Source organism: Lepus europaeus, chromosome 5 (genome assembly GCF_033115175.1).
Source record: "Lepus europaeus isolate LE1 chromosome 5, mLepTim1.pri, whole genome shotgun sequence".
NCBI classification, from domain to species: Eukaryota; Metazoa; Chordata; class Mammalia; order Lagomorpha; family Leporidae; genus Lepus; species Lepus europaeus.
In genome coordinates, this window is record NC_084831.1 from 28,024,011 (window position 1) to 28,037,987 (window position 13,977).

Consider the following 13,977-nt stretch of genomic DNA (forward strand, 5'->3'; position numbering starts at 1 on the left):
ATTATTCATAAAAATGTTTCTGTACTTGATGCCATTATAAACTCTACAGCTTTTCATTAGCTGGTAGTATCATAATTATATTTGACTGTCAGAGGGCATTGCAGAGATTACCCATTTCAGTTGTAAACTTCTATCTTCCCGGGTACCATGTTGTGGTGTAGTGGATAAAGCCTGCGACGCCAGCATTCCATATGGGCGCTGGTTTGAGTCCTTACTGCTCCACTTTCCCATCCAGCTCCCTGATAATGGCCTGGGCAAAGCAGTAGAAGATACTCCAAGTGCTTGGGCACACATGGGAGACCTGGAAGATGTTCCTGGCTCCTGGCTTTGGCCTGGCACAGCCCTGGCTGTTGCAGCCATCTGAACCAGCAGATGGAAGATCTCTCTCTTTCTCTCTCTCTCTCTCTCTCTCTCTCTCTCTCCCCCTCCCCCCCTCTCCCCCTCCCTCCCTCCCTCCTCCCCTCCCTCCCTCCCTCCCTCCTTCCCTCCTTCCCTCCCTCCTTCCCTCCTTCCCTCCCTCTTCACCTCCTCCCTTCCACCCTCTCCCCTTCCTTCCCTCACACCCTCCCTCTCCCTCTCCCTCTCTGTGTGTACTCTGACTTTCAAATAAATAAATAACTCTTTTAAAAAAATCTTATATCTTCCCTGAAACTGGACACATAGCTGCCCCTGAGTCATTCAAGCAAGGATGAACTCAGATTCTCTATAAGGTATATATAATATACTTTTTTTTTTTTTTTTGACGGGCAGAGTTAGTGAGAGAGAGAGAGAAATGTCTTCCTTTTTTCCCTTGGTTCTCCGCCCAAATGGCCACTAAGGCCAGTGCGCTGTGCCTATCCAAAGCCAGGAGCCAGGTGCTTCCCCCTGGTCTCCCATGCAGGTGCAGGACCCAAGCACTTGGGCCATCCTCCACTGCCTTCCCGGGCCACACAGCAGAGAGCTGGACTGAAAGAGGAGCAACCGGGACAGAATCCGGTGCCCCAACCGGGACTAGAACCCCGGGTGCCAGTGCCGCAGGCAGAGGATTAGCCTAGTGAGCCGCAGCGCCGGCCTGTAATATACTTTATTTTATTTATTTTTTTTTGACAGGCAGAGTGGATAGTGAGAGAGAGAGACAGAGAGAAAGGTCTTCCTTTTTGCCGTTGGTTCACCCTCCAATGGCCGCTGCGGCTGGTGCATCGTGCCTATCCAAAGCCAGGAGCCAGGTGCTTCTCCTGGTCTCCCTTGTGGGTGCAGGGCCCAAGGACTTGGGCCATCCTCCACTGCCTTCCCGGGCTATAGCAGAGAGCTGGCCTGGAAGAAGGGCAACTGGGATAGAATCCGGCGCCCCAACCGGGACTAGAACCTGGTGTGACGGCGCCACAAGGCGGAGGATTAGCCTGTTAAGCCACGGCGCCGCCCCCCCCCCCCCTTTTTTTTTTGACAGGCAGAGTGGACAGTGAGAGAGAGAGACACAGAGAAAGGTCTTCCTTTGCCCTTGGTTCACCGTCTGATGGCTGCCGTGGCTGGCGCGCTGCGGCCAGCGCACCGCGCTGATCCGAAGGCAGGAGCCAGGTGCTTCTCCTGGTCTCCCATGGGGTGCAGGGCCCAAGCACTTGGGCCATCCTCCACTGCCTTCCCGGGCCACACAGCAGAGAGCTGGACTGAAAGAGGGCAACCGGGACAGAATCCGGCACCCCAACCGGGACTAGAACCCAGGGTGCCAGCCCCGGTGTGCCAGTGCCACAAGGCAGAGGATTAGCCTAGTGAGCCGCAGCGCCGGCCTATAATATGCTTTTTTTTTTTTTTTTTTTTTTTTTGACAGGCAGAGTGGACAGTGAGAGAGAGAGACAGAGAGAAAGGTCTCCCTTTGCTGTTGGTTCACCCTCCAATGGCCGCTGTGGCCAACACGCTGCGGCCGGCTCATCGCACTGATCTGTTGGCAGGAGCCAGGTGCTTCTCCTGGTCTCCCATGGGGTGCAGGACCCAAGGATTGGGCCATCATCCACTGCACTCCTGGGCCATAGCAGAGAGCTGGCCTGGAAGAGGGGCAACCGGGACAGAATCTGGCGCCCCGACTGGGACTAGAACTCAGTGTGCCAGCGCCGCAGGCGGAGGAGTAGCCTATTGAGCTGCGGCGCTGGCCCTATAATATACTTTATTAATAACTCTGGCTGTTAGAAAATTTTGGAAGTTTTTGTTCAAATTCCAGCTTCCTATATTTTTTCCAACTCTTTCTTCTAGTCCTATCCTCAATATGTAATACATTTTCTACTTTAAAAAAAAAAAGATTTATTTATTTGAAAGGCAGAGAACAGGGAGAAAGAAGGAGAGACAGAGTCTTCCATCCACTGGTACATTCTCCAAATGGCCACAACCACCAGGCTGGGCCAGGCCAAAGCCAGGAGCCAGGAGCTTCTTCTGAGTCTCCCACACGAGTGCAGGGGCCTAAGCACTGGGGCCATCTTCTGCTGCTTTCCCAGGGGCATTAGCAGGGAGCTGGATCAGAAGTGGAGCAGTCAGGACTGGAATCAGTGCCTTTATGGAATGCCGGCACTGCAGGGCATGGCTTTAACCCACTGTGCCACAGTGCTGGTCCCTCTACTTATATTTTTTTTCACAACAATATCAAAATAGCTGAACAGTTACATAATTTCCTTTGAGTCTTTTCTATTCCAGACTAAAATTTCCTAGTTTGATTTATTTTTACTCATATTACATGAGTTCCCATTAGGATTGCTTTCTTATGGTTCTATTTCAATTTTGGGGGCCTTAAATTTTTCCCAAATTGAACAGTTTACTCCAAAACATTAAATGATCTATGTAATATATTTTAAGATAGTTCCTGCCTTATTATCCAGGTATTTGGATACTACAGTGTATGCAACCTGAATTCTTTGATTTTAAAGAAGCAAGATCACACTTTGAGCTCTTTTTTAAATTTTTAAATTTTTTTGAAGATTTATTTATTTACTGGAGAGGCAGAGTTACACAGAGAAGGAGAGACAGGGAGAGGTCTTCCATCTGCTGATTTACTCCCCAAATGTCCACAATGGCTGGCGCTGGGTCAATCTGATGCTAGGAACCAGGAGCTTCTTCTGGGTCTCCTACATGAGTGCAGGGCCAAACACTTGGGCCATCTTCTGCTTTCCCAGGCCAACAACAGGGAGCTGGATTGGAATTGGAGTAGATAGGACTCAAACTGGTGTGCTTGTAGCATGCTAGTGCTACAGGCAGATGCTTAACCTGCCAGCCCTACTCTATGAGCTCTTTTTGGCCTTGTTATCATCTAAATCCTCTTTCCATAGGAGCAGTGGGTTGAGACCCTCTAATTTGTTCTTACTGTGGTTGAAGTTCTCAAATCTTTTTCTTTTTTTTCTTTTTTCTTTCTTTTATTTATTTTTATTTTTTTATTTTTTTTTTATTTTTGACAGGCAGAGTGGACAGTGAGAGAGAGAGAGACAGAGAGAAAGGTCTTCCTTTTGCCATTGGTTCACCCTCCAATGGCCGCCGCGGTAGCGCGCTGCGGCCAGCGCACCACGCTGTTCCGATGGCAGGAGCCAGGTGCTTCTCCTGGTCTCCCATGGGGTGCAGGGCCCAAGCACTTGGGCCATCCTCCACTGCACTCCCTGGCCACAGCAGAGAGCTGGCCTGGAAGAGGGGCAAAAACCAGGACAGGATCGGTGCCCCGACCGGGACTAGAACCCGGTGTGCCGGCACCGCAAGGCGGAGGATTAGCCTAGTTAGCCGCGGCGCCGGCCTTTTTTTTTTTTTTTTTTTGACAGGCAGAGTGGACAGTGAGAGAGAGAGAGAGAGAAAGGTCTTCCTTTTGCCGTTGGTTCACCCTCCAATGGCCGCCGCAGCCAGTGCATCGCACTGATCCGAAGCCAGGAGCCAGGTGCTTCTCCTGGTCTCCCATGTGGGTGCAGAGCCCAAGGACTTGGGCCATCCTCCACTGCACTCCTGGGCCATAGCAGAGAGCTGGCCTGGAAGAAGGGCAGCCGGGACAAAATCCGCTGCCCTGACCGGGACTAGAACCCGCTGTGCCGGTGCCACAAGGCGGAGGATTAGCCTATTGAGCTGCGGCGCCACCCAAAGTTCTCAAATCTTAAGTAACGCTGGCCAAAGTTCTCAAATCTTAAGTATTTGGATGTTAATGTTGCCATTATTATGGTTAATCTTCATTTGGTTCATGCTGTACTTTGTTAGTAGCTTTTAACATACTGATTTATGTTTATGGCATATTAGTCACATCTCCCAATTATGTGGCATTTGGGAGTACCTTAACAAAACAGATACTGATTGATTATTTATTATGTATAGGATACTAGATGTATTTACTTTGCTTACAATATTGATAGTTTTCTAGAGTAGAAAGTTATGTTTCCTTAAAAATTCAAAATGACTTAGAAGAAGTAAAGGAACTTGTCTTGCCCCATGTTACAACACAATAAAACATACTTTTTTTTTTTTCTTATTTTTTTTTTTTTTTTGACAGGCAGAGTGGACAGTGAGAGAGAGAGAGACAGAGAGAAAGGTCTTCCTTTTGCCGTTGGTTCACCCTCCAATGGCCGCCGCGGTAGCGCGCTGCGGCCGGCGCACCGCGCTGTTCCGATGGCAGGAGCCAGGTGCTTCTCCTGGTCTCCAATGGGGTGCAGAGCCCAAACACTTGGGCTATCCTCCACTGCACTCCCTGGCCACAGCAGAGAGCTGGCCTGGAAGAGGGGCAACCGGGACAGGATCGGTGCCCCGACTGGGACTAGAACCCGGTGTGCCGGCGCCGCAAGGCGGAGGATTAGCCTGTTGAGCCACGGCGCCGGCCAAACATACTAATAATTGTAAAAACATACAGTACTAACACAAGAACATAAACATAGGTCACTGAAACATTAAGTATAAAGAACTCAGAACCAGCTTGATTTTTTAAAAAAGATTTGTTTACTTATTTAAGTTTTTATTTATTTATTTATTTTTATTTTTTGACAGGCAGAGTGGACAGTGAGAGAGAGAGAGACAGAGAGAAAGGTCTTCCTTTGCCGTTGGTTCACCCTCCAATGGCCGCCACGGCTGGCGCGCTGCAGCCGGCACGGCGCGCTGCAGCCGGCACACCGCGCTGATCCAAAGGCAGGAGCCAGGTGCTTCTCCTGGTCTCCCATGGGGTGCAGGGCCCAAGCACTTGGGCCATCCTCCACTGTCTTCCCGGGCCATAGCAGAGAGCTGGCAACCGGGACAGAATCCGGTGCCCTGACTGGGACAAGAATCCGGTGTGCCGGCGCCGCTAGGCGGAGCCAAGGCGCCAGCCGATTTGTTTACTTATTTGAAAGAGCAGCAGGGGGGGAATTAGAGATCTTCTGTCTACTGATTCACTCCTCCGTTGACTGCCAGCTTGATTTTTTTAAAGATTTATTTTATTTATTTGAAAGGCAGAGTTAGAAAGAGGGGGAGAGACACAGAGAGAGAAGCTTCCATTTTCTGGTTTACTCCCCAGATGGCTGCAGTGGCCAGGGCTGAGCCAGGCCAAAGCTAGGAGCCAGGAGTTTCTTCTGGGCCTCCTACGTGGTTGCAGGGGCCCAAAATTTGGGCCATTCTCCGCTGCTTTTCCCAGGTTTGTCAACCTGAATTGGAATTGGAGCAGCCCAGACTTGAACTGGCACCCATATGGAATGCCGGTGTTGCAGATGGTGGTTTAATCCGTTATCCCACAACACCATCCCTGCTACCCTGATTTTTTTTTTTTTTTTTTTTGACAGGCAGAGTGGACAGTGAGAGAGAGAGAGACAGAGAGAAAGGTCTTCCTTTTGCCATTGGTTCACCCTCCAATGGCCGCCGCGGTAGCGCGCTGCGGCCGGCGCACCGCGCTGTTCCGATGGCAGGAGCCAGGTGCTTCTCCTGGTCTCCCATGGGGTGCAGGACCCAAGGACTTGGGCCATCCTCCACTGCACTCCCTAGCCACAGCAGAGAGCTGGCCTGGAAGAGGGGCAACCGGGAGAGGATCGGTGCCCCGACCGGGACTAGAACCCGGTGTGCCGGCGCCGCAAGGTGGAGGATTAGCCTAGTGAGCCGCGGCGCCGGCGCTACCCTGATTTTTATATGAAAATTTAATAAGATAAAAATGACATTACACATTGATAAGTATAGACTGTTTAGTATATGGTGTTGGGGAAGTGGCCCATAATGTAGAAAAGATAAAATTGGATCCTGTGTATAAAGGAAACCCTTAAGTGGGTTAATATGCAGATCAAGGGCCTGTGTTACGGTAGAGTGGATGCAGCTGCCACTTGCAACGCCAGTATCTCACATCCGAATGCCCATTTGAGTCACAGCCACTCTGCTTTCTTTCTTTCTTTGCTCTGCTTTCTATCCAGCTCCCTGCACCTGGAAAGGCAGTGGAAGATGGCCAAGTATTTGGGTTCTTGCCACCCATGTAGGAAACATGGATATAATTTCAAGCTCTTGGCTTCAGCCTGGCCCTGCCACAGCTGTTGCAGCCATTTGGGGAGTGAACCAGCAGATGGAAGATCTGTCTGTCTGTCTCTCTTTCATCCTGCCTTTGAAATAAATGAATAAATCTTTTCTAAAAATACAAATAAAACTACACAATTTAAGTTAATAAATCATAATTTACATTTGTTGTTTAGTACAGGTTGAATATTCCTAATCCAAACATCCAAAACACTCCAAATGCAAAACTTTTTGAGTAATGACATAATGCCACAGTATGAATAGTATGAATAGTACACAATATGAAATTTTATTTTATGCACAAAATTATTTAAAATACTATATTCCAAGGTATGTATATAAGGTGTGTATGCAACATGAATGAATTTTATATTTAGACTTGGGTTTTATCTATAAGCTATCTCTTTATGTATATGTAAATATTGCAAAATCCAAAAATTTCAAAATCCAGAATTCTTTTGGTCCTAAGCATTTCCAATAAGTGATACTCAACATGTATTGGGAAAATATTTCTTAATACTTTAAAAGCCTGAAACCATGAGGTAGAAAAAAACAATTAACTTGATAAGTCAAATTTATGGATTTCAGAGGCAGGCATTGTGGTTCAGCAGGTTAAGCTATTGCTGGGAACACCCACATTCCATAGTGGAGTGCCTGTGATTGAGTCCTGCCTCATATTTGTCTTTTTTCAAGATTTATCTGTTTGAAAGGCAGAATTACAGAGAAAAAGGGATAGAGTGAGCTTGCATCTGCTGGTTAACTCCTCAGATGGCCATAATGGCTGGGGCTGGGCCCGGCTGAAGCTAGGAGTTCCATCTGGGTCTCCCATGTGGTTTGCCACCTGTTCTCATCCAGCTTTCTGCTAATGTGCCCAGGATGCAGCAGATGATGCCTAAGTACTTTCACTCCTGCCATACACGTGGGAGACCAGATAGAGTTCTTGGCTCTTAGCTTCAGCTTGGCCCATCCCCAGCTATTGTGGGCATTTAGAGAGTGAACTAGAGGATGGAACATCTCTCTGTCTTGGTCTCTTCCCCTTCCTCCCTCCCTCCTTCTCTCTCTTTTTCTCTCTCTCTTTTTTAAAGATTTAATTTATTTGAAAGAGTTACACAGAGAGAGCAGAGGCAGAGAGAGAGACAAAGAGAGAGAGAGATAGAGAGAGAGAGAGGTCTTCCATCCGATGGTTCACTCCCCAATTGGCTGCAATGGCTGGAGCTGCGCCGATCCAAAGCCAGGAGCCAGGAGCTTCTTCTGGGTCTCCCATGCAGGTGCAGGGGCCCAAGGACTTGGGCCATCTTCTACTGCTTTCCCAGGCCATAGCAGAGAGCTGGATTGGAAGTGGAGCAGCCAGGTCTCGAACCGGCGCCCATATGGGATGCCGGTGCTTCAGGCGAGAGCATTAACCCACTGTGCCATAGCGCCGGCCCTCTCTTTCTGTCTTATTCTGCTTTTCAAATTTTATATTTATATATGGATTATATATATTTATATATTTATGGATTATAAAATATATTAATATATATTTTTATATATGATTTCAATTCAACATGGACATTTTGAACAGGCAGATAACATTTTGGTTGCAGTTATTTGCAATAACTAAACCTATCAATAACTCATTTATAACTAGAATACAAAAGAAACACCTTCACTATAACATGAAGACTGGAGCTTCACCCTGCCCTAGCTGTTGCAGCCATCAGGAGGATGAACCAATGGATGGAAGGTCTTTGTCTCACCCTCTGTTTGTCTCTCTGCCTTTCAAATAAATAAATAAATAAATAAATCTTTTTTTTTTAAGGCAAAAGAAACAGGGAATTTACAAAAGAAGAAGCATAGGCTGGAGCCACGGCTCAATAGGCTAATCCTCCGCCTGTGGCGCTGGCATACCGGGTTCTAGTCCCGGTTGGGGCGCCGGATTCTGTCCCGGTTGCTCTTCTTCCAGGCCAGCTCTCTGCTGTGGCCCGGGAGTGCAGTGGAGGATGGCCCAATCCTTGGGCCCTGCACCCACATGGGAGACCCGGGGAAGCACCTGGCTCCTGGCTTCAGATCAGCGCGGTGTGCCAGCCGCAGTGCTTCGGCCGCGGCAGCCATTGGAGGGTGAACCAACAGCAAAGGAAGACCTTTCTGTCTGTCTCTGTCTCTCACTGTCCACTCTGCCTCTCAAAAATAAATAAATAAAATAAATAAATAAATAAATAAAAAGAAGAAGCGTAGACAGATGAAAGAATGGCCGAATTCATTAGCATTAAGATAAATCTAAATTAAAACATGCTTTTAGTGTTTCTGTGGCCGGTGCTGTGGTGTAGTGGTTAAAACTGCCACCTATGGTGCTGGCATCCCATATGGGCACTGGTTCAAGTCCCAGCTGCTCTACTTCCAGTCCAGCTCTCTGCTATAGTCTAGGAAAGCAGTGGAAGATGGCCCAAGTCCTTGGGCCTCCGCACCCATGTGAGAGACCTGGAGGAAGCTCTTGGCTTCTGGCTTCAGATCAGTACAGCTCTGGCCGTTGCAGCCAGTTGGGGAGTGAACCAGCAGATGGAAAACCTCTCTCTTTCTCTCTCTCTCTCTCTCTCTCTCTCTCTCTGTCTCTCTGTCTCTCTCTGCCTCTCCTTCTCTGTGTAACTCTTTCAAATAAATAATTAAATCTTTAAAAATTCACTTTGACCTATAGTCTGTTTCTGATTGTATAACCAGAGATTAATTCTCACAACTTTAATTTCTGGGAGCTGGCGCTGTGGTGCAGTGGGTTAAAGCCCCATCCTGCAGCGCCGGCATCCCATGTAGGTCCCAGTTCAAGTCCCGGCTGCTCCTCTTCTGATCCAGCTCTCTGCTATGGCCTGGGAAAGCAGTAGAAGATGGCTCAAGTGTTTGGCAGACCCAGAAGAAGCTCCTGGCTTCGGATTGGCCAAGCTCTGGCCTTTGTGGCTATTTGGGGAATGAATCAGTGGATGAAAGATTCTCTATCTCTCCCTCTCTCTATTTGTAACTGTCTCTCAAATAAATAAATTTTAAAAATCTGGAAAAAAAAAAAAGATAATACCCTCCCTTTAAAAAAAAATCTAGTGTGGAGGGTAAAGGTAGGAATATAAACAGCATTCTATTCACCAAACACATTGCAGGGAACAACTTGTTGGGAAAGGAAATGAGGATAGGAGATGGAAGGGAAGAAATCAGTTACCAGAGGGGTCATATATAGATAATGTTGTGTGTCATGAGCTGAGGAGTTGGATGAACTCAAGCTTTTGTGCTTGAGGAATAAAAATGAAATTTGTAGACTCATTGGCAATGGTGTATAAATTGGTTGCAGAAGGAAAAAACTAGAGAACATAAAAAAGAATAAAGTTAAGAAAATGTAGGTACTAGGAATTGAGGTCTTAATTGAAAATGATGGTAATCGGGAATGAAAACTAGTGGAAAAAAATACTGCAGCAAGGGGCTAACGCTGTGGCGTGCCCGGTAAAGCTGCTGCCTGCAGTGCCAGCATCCCCTACGGGTGCCAGTTTAAGTCCTGGCTGCTCTACTTCTGATCCAGCTCCCTGCTGATGCACCTGGGAAAGCAGCAGGCTTGGGCCCCATCAACCATGTGGGAGACCCAGAAGTTGTTCCTGGCTCCTGGCTTCAGCCTGACTCTGCCCTGGCCTTTGTAACTTTGGGTAGTGAGTCAATGGATGGAAAAGCTCTCTCTCTCTCTGTAACTCTGACTATCAGATATATAAATAGGGGCTGGCACTGTGGCACAGTAGATTAATCCTCTGCCTGCAATGCCAGCATCCCATATGGGCACCGGTTCTAGTCCTGGCTGCTCTTCTTCCATCCAGCTCTCCACTATGGCCTGGGAAAGCAGTAAAAGATGGCCCAAGCGCTTGGGCCCCTGCACCCATATGGGAGAACCAGAAGAAGCTCCTGGCTCCTGGCTTCAGATTGGCCCAGCACTGGCTATTGTGGACATTTTGGGAGTGAACCAGCAGATGGAAGACCTCTCTCTGTCTCTTCTTTGTTAACTCTGCCTCTTAAGTAAATAAATAAAAATCTAAAAAAAAAAAAAAAAAAACCACAAATCTTTTACAAAGAAAAATGAGGCCAGCACCGTAGCTTAATAGGCTAATCCTCCGCCTTGCGGCGCCGGCACACCGGGTTCTAGTCCTGGTTGGGGCACCGGATTCTATCCCGGTTGCCCCTCTTCCAGGCCAGCTCTCTGCTATGGCCCGGGAGTGCAGTGGAGGATGGCCCAAGTGCTTGGGCCCTGCACCCGCATGGGAGACCAGGAAAAGCACCTGGCTCCTGGCTTCGGATCAGCGCGATGCGCTGGCCGCAGCGGCCATTGGAGGGTGAACCAACGGCAAAAAGGAAGACCTTTCTCTCTGTCTCTCTCTCTCTCACTATCCACTCTGCCTGTCCAAAAAAAAAAAAAAAAAAAAAAAGAAAGAAATGACACAATAGTCAAAATATCCTAATTAGATCAGTAAAATTTCACCTGAGAAATTGGATTTCGTAGTAATGGCCTCAAAAGAAAACTTTAAAATGAAAGAAAATCATTGAAATTTGTTTTAAAACCAAAAACTGAAGGAGAATCAAATCTTTATTCTTAAATGTACTGTAGAAAGACTTGATATTGAATTAATAGTTTCAGCAAAGCAAAATTAATAAGAAGGGAAACATAAAAACTTTGTGTCATGTAGAAAAAATTACTCTCAGTATGACTTGTTACCTCCCCCTACTCCCTATCTACTCCCACCAGAAATTGCTGGTTTCTTTTTCTGCCTACTCCTCCTCAAATGGTTGGGCTTGATTTGAATGTCTTAAATTTATTTTAAATTATTCTGGTGAGTTTACTCTCATTGTAATATATTTAGATTGAATAAACAAAAGTCACCCTATCACCCCATCAATTTCCTCTCTGGCACATATCTTTCCAGATATCCTGTTTTGTAGTTTTTACAAATATGATTTATGGGAATTTGGTATCATTCTCTATATAGTCTGTAATTTCAAAAGAATGTGTAAGTCTTGACTGTCTTTCCATGTCAGTATATGGGATCAAAATGTCTGCTGGGTAAAAATGGAAGGTTCATAAATATCCTTACTGGCTAGATACTGTGGTAAGGATGGAGAAATACAAGGGATTCTGGTGTGTTTGTTGCTCTCACAAAGCTCACTGTTTAGAGAAAGGAATTATGTATAATTATAATTTACTAGTTTTTTTTTTTTTAATAATTATTTGAAAGAGTTACAGAGAGAGGTAGAGCCAGAGAGAGAGAGAGGTCTTCCATCCACTGTGCAAGGGCCCAAGGACTTCGGCCATCTTCCACTGCTTTCCCAGGCCATAGCAGAGAGCTGGATCAGAAGAAGAGCAGCTGGGACTCGAAACGGCGCCCATATGGGATGCAGGCGCTGCAGGCTGGAGCTTTAATGCACTATGCCACAGCACCAGCCCCTAGACTAAGTTTCTAATGGAGATAGGTACTAGGTGCTATTTTTTTTTATTTTTTCTTTTTTTGACAGGCAGAGTGGATAGTGAGAGAGAGAGAGAAAGGTCTTCCTTTGCTGTTGGTTTACCCTCAAACGGCCGCCGAAGTCGGCGCGCTGCAGCCGGCGCACCGCGCTGATCCAAAGGCAGGAGCCAGGTGCTTCTCCTGGTCTCCCATGGGGTGCAGGGCCCAAGCACTTGGGCCATCCTCCACTGCACTCCCTGGCCACAGCAGAGAGCTGGCCTGGAAGAGGGGCAACCGGGACAGGATCCGGCGCCCTGACTGGGACTAGAACCAGGTGTGCTGGCGCCGCAGAGCGGAGGATTAGCCTATTGAGCCACGGCGCTGGCCCTAGGTGCTATTTTAGTAAAGTGGAAAGAGTATCTCTTTGAGAAAGAGAGGTAAATATGTTAAGGAGCGCTTAGAGATAAGTGAATGGGATTTTAAGTCAGTTTCTAAGAATACGAGCATTTTGCAGGCCAGCTGTGTCCTGGGTTTATTCTTCTCTTTGGTGAAATGCCTGTCATCTTGGATAGTAATCAGTATTTTTGGTAACCTCTGCCATAACTCTGAAAGCAAAATCTGCATCAGGTATGAATGAATATCTTAGATTTTTGACAGCTTTAAGCAATACTAGAAATTACTTCAGTTAGCATTTTGGTATTCTATTTTGCAGAGGATTAAGTGATTTTTTTTTTTCCCTTCTTAGGGAGGTGGTTGACTCAATGGTTCAGCATTTTAAAGTAACTATATTTGGAGACCGTAGACCAGTTTATGATGGAAAAAGAAGCCTTTATACAGCCAATCCACTTCCTGTGGCAACCACTGGGGTAAGATACACATTCCTTTATATTTTTGCATTGTCTTCTTTTAAATTAATTAATTTATTATAATTTTAAACTATAATATGTGTTATGAAACACATGAAATCTGTTCTGTATATAATTAAAAAATTTGAATACTTGTGTATGTGTGTAATATAGGAGGATTCTTCAAAGCTTTTGTGGAAAAATAGAATTAAAAGATGTTTATTTTGGTACAAAAATTTTGAAAACCATGCATAGTTTTTTATAACAACATTTCCATAAACTTTTCACACTTAACAAGAGGACTGCAAGAATCATGCAGAGAGCTCTCATTTTCCGTTTGGGCAGAATCACCAACATTCTTAACATTTGCCATATTTATTATATCACTTTTTCTTTCTCTCTCTCTTTGTTCCTTCTACCAGTAGGTATAGCTAAATAGAGACACATACATACTTTTTTTTCCTGAACCATTCATGAATAGGTGGCACACATCATGCCCCTTTAATGTTAATGTAATTTTTAAAAGGTTTACTTATTTGTTTGAAAGGCAGAGTTAACAGAGAGGGGAAGAGACAGAGAGAGAGATCTTCCATTTGCTGGTTCACTCCCCAGATAGCCACAGTGGCAGGTCTCTCATGTGGATGGCAGGGGCCCAAGTACTTGGGCCATCTTCCGATGGTTTTGCAGGCTCATTAGTTGGGAGCCAGATCAGAAGTAAAGCAACCAGCAATTGAACCAGCATTCATATGGGATGCTGGCATCATGGAAGGTGGCTTAACCCACTGTGCCACAGCATCAGTCCCAGAATTACTTTTTTTTAAAAAAATTTATTTTATTTTTATTTGAAAGGCAGAGAGAGAGAGAGAGAGAGAATCTTCCATCTGCTGGCTACATGGCTGCAACGGCCAGAGCTGTGCCAATCCAAAGCCAGGAGCCAAGAGCTTCTTCCAGGTCTCCCATGCTGGTCCAGGGGTCCAAGCACTTGGACCATGTTGTACTGGTTTTCCAGGCCATAACAGAGAGCTGGATTGAAAGTGGAGCAGCTGGAAATTGAACTGGTGCCCATAAGGGATGCTGGCACTGCAGGCTGGAGCTTTAACCTGCTATACCACAGCACCAGCCCCTTAACACTTTTCCACAAATACTTCATTACTTTATGGCAAAATAAAATGTGCCAGGTTCATTTTATGTTTTCCCTGCTGTAACCCTTCAATGACTGTTTCTCAGAGGAGCCTTGATTTCTTTTAGTTGGAGAA

The 13,977-nt window shown here is 46.2% G+C and overlaps 1 protein-coding gene across 6 annotated transcripts in view; it reads left to right on the plus strand.

Annotated features, from left to right (window-relative positions):
- The window catches only part of LOC133759636 (protein argonaute-3), a 134,659-nt gene that overhangs the window by 35,952 nt on the left and 84,730 nt on the right, over positions 1-13,977 (plus strand). For all 6 annotated transcript variants that reach the window (XM_062190954.1, XM_062190958.1, XM_062190952.1 and 3 more), the window contains one exon: positions 12,622-12,742. In XM_062190954.1, the coding sequence (XP_062046938.1) occupies positions 12,622-12,742 (121 nt within the window). The remainder of the gene's footprint in view (positions 1-12,621; positions 12,743-13,977) is intronic.